This window comes from Nesoenas mayeri, assembly GCF_963082525.1.
Source record: "Nesoenas mayeri genome assembly, chromosome: 11".
Classification (NCBI taxonomy): domain Eukaryota; kingdom Metazoa; phylum Chordata; class Aves; order Columbiformes; family Columbidae; genus Nesoenas; species Nesoenas mayeri.
Window position 1 is genome coordinate 22516209 of NC_137563.1, and position 6504 is coordinate 22522712.

The 6504-nt window shown below is 51.9% G+C and overlaps 1 protein-coding gene across 1 annotated transcript in view; it reads right to left on the reverse strand.

Moving 5' to 3' along the window:
- The window catches only part of LOC308044774 (adhesion G-protein coupled receptor V1-like), a gene marked incomplete at both ends in the record, with an annotated part of 30833 nt that extends 24588 nt beyond the window's left edge, over nt 1–6245 (reverse strand). The window contains 3 exon segments of the mRNA XM_080351640.1: nt 285–408; nt 2781–2830; nt 6241–6245. Of these exon segments, the coding sequence (XP_080207766.1) occupies nt 285–408; nt 2781–2830; nt 6241–6245 (179 nt within the window).
- Nucleotides 6246–6504: the final 259 nt, after the last annotated feature.

Here is a 6504-nt window from a genome sequence, read left to right on the forward strand (position 1 = left end):
AATATAATTGACTGCCTTCCCCTATTCCTTTGATTAGAATCCTCTTTCCTTTAATGAATCTATGTTGTAAATAATTGGAAGACATATCTAAAGCTCCTCAGCAATACTGAAAAGACACCTACGTAGTATGTTCTGCCCTTCTTAAAAAACAAGCATCTAATTTTAAAAATACTTATGATTTTAGAAGTGATAATGAAATGCAGCATTCAATTAATTCTTGCCAAATGTGGAGCCTCATAGCTTTTGAAACAGAGCTGTTTTGGATAAATGAGTGATGTACTCGCCTAATAAGAGCAGTCCCATTATAATTTCCTGAAGGTTCTCCAATCAGAACATGCTGGGATGAATGTGCTATCCCAACCACCCCAGAAGCTCCTTCATCACCCACAATAATGATGGGTGCAACACCTATGAAGAGAAAAAAAGCTTCTCATGGTAAAACAAAGCTAACTAGTGAGGTATTTTTTTAGCATGTTTGGTGACACAAATGGTTAAGCACCAGCTTCCCGGGGAGCCCATGGAATCCCCAACCTTGGAGATATTCAGAATTTCAGTAGACAAGGCATTCAGTGACCTGATCTCATTGTGAAGGCAATTCAACAAGATGACCCCCCTAGATGGTCTCTTACAAACGAAATTATTCTATGCTTCTTACAGGGCTGAACCTGGTTTTGGTTTCTGCTTGTTTTTGTTAAACAATTCTTTACAGACAATGTTGATTATCTGAACACAAAAGTCTACGTCAACATTTGATTTAGACGGAAAAAATACGATCTAAAATTCTCTTTGATTTCTTCAGATAAGGAAAAAACTGAGGGAAAAATACTGACCTCCTTTTGTCACAGGAGCTCTGCTAGCTCGTTTCTTCTCTGTTGTTTCTGGGGGGAGTTGGGTTTTATTTACGGGGGGGACGTTTGAGTCGATTCATATGAAGATACACAATGCTGCACTAGCTTTTAAGAAATGTGTCTTTTTTTCAGACCACTTCACTTCTTCACAGAATATCAGTTCTAACTATAACATTCAGCACATATTCGGCTCCTCTCTTTGACTTGTAGAACGAATCCTAAAAGATACATCTCCTTAGGACTCAGGGCGTCTAGCACACAGACAGTCGCGGCGCGAGAGCCGCGCCCACAGGACACAGAACCCGCCGCGCCTCGCCCCGAGCTCCCGCCGAAGCGGCGCCCCACTCGCCACGCCACCAGCTCTGCTTTTCAACGTCCCCCCGACTAACGGGGGCTGCGCCGCTCTCGGAGGGACCGCCGGAGCGGGCACGGGCGCTGCGCCGGAGGGAGACACGGCTCCAGACCGCCAGCCTTCAGCGCACCTGCCCGCAGGGTCACACGCCTCCCGCCAGCTTCGCCAGCTCGGCGGGGGGGAACCGGAGACGAACGCCTCCGCTCCGCGCCGCGCCGCGCCGGCAAATCCCGCCCCCCCCGTTCCACCGGCACGGTCACCCCCGCCGCGGCCGCACTCACCTGCCGCCTCTTTCGCCGCTCCGCTCCCGCCAGGCGCTCGTGCTTTGGGCATGCGCGGTAGCGAGACCGCAGCACCCGCCCCTTGCCGCGTCCCGGTTGGCTGCCTAGGACACGTCAATCACCTCTCTCGCCGCCTAGCAGCGCTCGCGAGTCGGGCATGCGCAGTACGGAGACCTCAACGCCCGCCCCTCTGGCAACCTGATAGGCGGACAGAGTGGCGACTGACGTGCCTAGGCAGCCAACCAGCGCTCCGCCCCTCCAGCCCCAACCAGCCCTCCCGCGCCAGCAGCCGTGTTGCAAAGGGAACAATAAACCGCGCTCCCCTGCTTTCCGCTGAAAAGGGGGGCGGCTGGGTCCCCGCAGCAGAAAAAACCCTTCCGTCCTGCATTGCCCTTCGCCAGTACAACTGCACAGCTGGGAACTCGGCAACGTCAAGCGGCCGTCTGACAGACGCACACTCGGAACTTGACTAGGCTGGCGATTTTGGCTGGCTTACACACACGGACTTGCACTTCTCTGAGGAAACAAATTCTTTTTTAAGCACAGCCTCTCCTTGGGGAAGAAAAAACGCCCCCTCCGCGCTCCCAAACACTAGGCAGCCGTGGGGAAACCACCGAAAGCCAAGACCGACAGCAGCAACGTGGAGTGCAATCTGGCTTCAATGCTGATCACGCACTTAATGGCCTCTCCCAGGCCTACCAATGACTGCTCCTTTTCTGGAAGGACAAACTGAACGTCCTAAACTGAAGACTGCACGGAACACAGCTCCACTGGCAGCCCATTTGCCTTTTCTCCGGCTTCCACGGGGAATATCTTGTAGCGTCCTCCAACTTGCAAATGTTCTTCCTCAGTCCATGGCCCCAGACGCGGAATCTCCTGAGCAGTGAGCGGAAACAACCGCGCGGGATTTTCTTCACGGCACCGAGAAGGCGGCGCTGGCAAAAAAGCAGGCTAAAGCACCTAAACCCGTCTGCCAGCCCCAGCCTGCGGCCAAGAGACCGGGAGCACCCTGCCCGAGGGGCCGCGCAACCCGCAGCTGTACTTGGACGACCGTGTGCATGAAAGCAGGTGTATCTACAAACGATTGTCTGTCCACATGCGTGTGCCTTGATGCAGGTTCCTTTCGTGCTTAAGCTGGAGTGAGTACACAGCTGCGCCGTTTGTTGGCAAAGCTCCGCGTGTTGCACGACGATGCCCAGTCCTGCATTTCTCATGCAGACAGATACACGGAAACTCTGGTAGTAAAGGAGCAAAGACAGTCGTAGGTAGAACTGAATGCTGCTCCGAGCTACTTCTCACTTATGGCAAATGCTTCACAGTGACCCGAGGAGAGGCGCTCAGCAGCCGATCTACAAGAGAAACGAAACAGATCATGCCTTAACGCGAAAGAGCAACAGGGCATCACTGCGCAAGCTTGTCCCTGATCTACAGCTGAGAGCGAACACTTGTGTGCTTGTCGGAGAGATTGTGTCTTGCCTGTAAGTGTCTGGGAGTTTCGGGCAGGTCAGTGTGGCTGGTTCGATAATCAACGTCTAGGATAGCTGCAGAGTGGTCCCTGTTGGTGTGGGGACAGTGTGCCTGTAGGTCAGTCTGTGTTCCTAGCACCTGCTGTATCGATCCGTCGCTCCACACGCGTGTGAGCCCATGTCTTTCTCTCCACAAGGATGTGTGATGATTTCGTCCCACATGTGCAGCTGTGCTAGTGTTGAGCTCAGCGGAATGTGTCTCTGGACACTTGGTGTGCGTTTGCTGTGCCTGTGTGTAACGCAGCACAGCCACGACTGCCTCGGTGAAGAGAGACCAGGGAAATCATCTAGGCAGAGACAAAGGAAAACCGAAGAAGGATTGACGTATGCTCGACAGAGATGGATTCCCTGCGCTGACATTTCTCAGTAACACGAGAAGAAAGCTGAGCGGTAGATCGACCGGAGAAATGCTTCCCTAGACGACATTTAGCGAATGAACTGCAGTGTGCGCGGCTTTCGGGATTGTGCCTGAAAAGTGCGAAAACCAGCAGAGCCTGTGCTCAAAAGCTGGTGGCTGTGTGACTGCATTGATGCACGTTCCCGTGTCTGAGAGTGTATAGACGGCTGTTTCACGTTCACACAAATGCATCTAGTCGGGTTTTTCTTCTGTGCGTGCACACGCGTTTCCATTGTCTCTTCGGAAGAGACGTAGCTCTCTGCATGCTGAACGACGTGGTAAAACGCGTCTGCCTATATTTTGGTTAACAATCGCGGGTGCGTGTTCCGTCAGCGGCATTTCCGCAGATGACTCCGCAGAGCCAGTTCTGAAAGCTCCGCACACCAGGACTGAATGTAGAACCAAGCAATTGCACCTATGCACGCAATCACATATTCTGACGGCCGTCTTTTATGCCACAGCAGCACGAAGGTATTTGCGTTCAAGCATGTATCAGAAACAATGTGTGGACGAGAATGTGTTGGTATTTTCTCCGTACGGCATGCTTCGTGGTAGCTTACTTGCCGATCGCAGTCTTAGCGGTTTCTATATACGACTCGGTATAGGGAGAGAAAGAGAGCGCATCGGAAAACTTGCCTTTTCTGCGCTGGAACCTGACTGCTACGCCTTCTGGTTGTCCACGTGAACACACACGATTCCCCACTGAAAACCAAGCAGAAACCATTCCACAAGCTCCCAGCTAGGTGCACCCACCACCTCGTGCCCGCGAACGCAGCTAGAGAAAAGCACCTACCTTTTCACACACTGATGACTAAGCAAACGCTTGGCCACACACAAGCACACATTCGCAATCGCGCCCACTCCCATCTATGCACAGAAAGACGTACGCGAAACGTGATGACATGCTTGAGAGTAAACAGGTGTGCGTTGATGGTTGGCGTACTGCATCACGCATACGTGGCTGCACGAGACTATTCTTTTGGAGGGTACGTGCAGATACGTCCCTGTACTTGGACGACCGTGTGCGTGAAAGCATGTGTGTCTACAAACAATTGTCTGGCCACATGAGTGTGCCTTTTTGCAGTCTCATTTCGTGCTTAAGCTGGAGTGAGTGCACAGCTGCGCCGTCTTTTGGCAAAGCTCCGCGTGTCGCAAGACGTTGCCCAGTCCTGCATTTCTCACGCAGACAGATGCAAGGGAGCTCTGCTAGTAAAGGAGCAAAGACAGTCGTAGGCAGAACTGAATGCTGCTCCGAGCTACTTCTCACCCTTGACAAATGCTTCACAGTGCGCGAGGAATAGCTTTCCACAGCCGATGGACAAGAGAAACGAAACAGATCATGCCTTAATGCGAAATAGCAACAGTGGGTCACTGCGCAAGCTTCTTCCTGATCTACAGCTGAGAGCGAACACTTGTGTGCTTGTCGGAGAGATTGTGTCTTGCCTATAAGTGTCTGGGAGTCTGGCGCAGGTCAGTGTGGCTAGTTCGATAATCAACGTCTAGGATAGCTGCAGAGAGGTCCCTGTTGGTGTGGGGACAGTGTGCCTGTAGGTCAGTCTGTTTTCCTGGCGCCTGCTGTATCTATTCGTCACTCCAGACGTGTGTGAGTCCATGTCTTTCTCTCCACAAGCATGTGTGCTCATTTCATCGAACATGTGCATCTGTGCTACTTTTGACCTCAGCAGAGTGTGTCTCTCGACATTGACGTGCGTTCGTTATGCCTGTGTGTAACGCATCACAGCCATGGCTGTTCCGACAAAGAGAAACCAGGGAAATCATCTAGGCAGAGTCAACAAAGGAAAACCGAAGAGGGATTAACGTGTGCACGACAGAGACGGATTCCCTGCGCTGACATTTCTCAGTAACGCCAAAAGAATGCTGAGTGGTAGATCGAATGGAGAAATACTTCCCTAGACGACATTTAACGAATGAACTGCTTTGTGCGCGGCTTTCGGGATTGTGCCTGAAAAGTGCGAAAACCAGCAGAGCCTGTGCTCAAAAGCTGGTGGCTGTGTGATTGCATTGATGCACGTTCCCGTGTCTACGAGTGTACAGACGGCTGTTTCACGTTCACACAAATGCATCTAGTCGGGTTTTTCTTCTGTGCGTGCACACACGTTTCCCTTGTCTCTTCGGAACAGACGTAGCTCTCTGCATGCTGAACGACGTGGTAAAACGCGTCTGCCTATATTTTGGTTAACAATCGAGGGTGCGTGTTCCGTCAGCGGCATTTCCGCAGACGACTCCGCAGAGCCAGTTCTGAAAGCTCCGCACACCAGGACTGAATGTATAACCAAGCAATTGCACAGGTGCGCGCAATCACATATTCTGACGGCTGTCTTTTATGTCACAGCAGCACGAAGGTATTTGAGTTCAAGCACATATCCGAAACAATGTGTGGACCGAGGATGTGTTGGTATTTTCTCCGTACGGCACGCTTCGTGGTAGTTTACTTGCCGATCGCAGGCTTAGCGGTTTCTATACACGACTCAGTATAGGGAGAGAAAGAGAGCGCATCGGAAAACATGCGTTTTCTGCGCTGGAACCTAGTTCCTACGCATTGTTTTTGTCCACGTGGACACACACGATTCCCCACTGAAAACCAAGCAGAAACCTTTCCACAAGCTCCCAGGTATGTGCACCCACCACCTCGCGTGTACGAACGCAGCTAGAGAAAAGCACCTACATTTTCACACACTGATGCTTAAGCAATCGCCTGGCCACACACATGCACATATCCGCAAGTGCGCCCACTCCCATCTATGCACAAAGAGAAGTAAGCGAAACGTGCTGACATGCTTCAGGGTAAACAGGTGTGCATTGATGGTTGGCCTACTGCATCACGCATATTGGCTGCACGAGGATATTCTTTTGGAGGGTACGTGCAGAAACGTCCCTGTACTTGGACGACCGTGTGCGTGAAAGCATGTGTGTCTACAAACAATTGTCTGCCCACATGCGTGTGCCTTGATGCAGGCTCCATTCGTGCTTAAGCGCGAGTGAGGGCACAGCTGCGCCGTTTGTTGGCAAGGTTCTGCTTGTTGCACGACGTTACCCAGTCCTGCAATTCTCACGCGGACAGATGCACGGGAGCTCTACT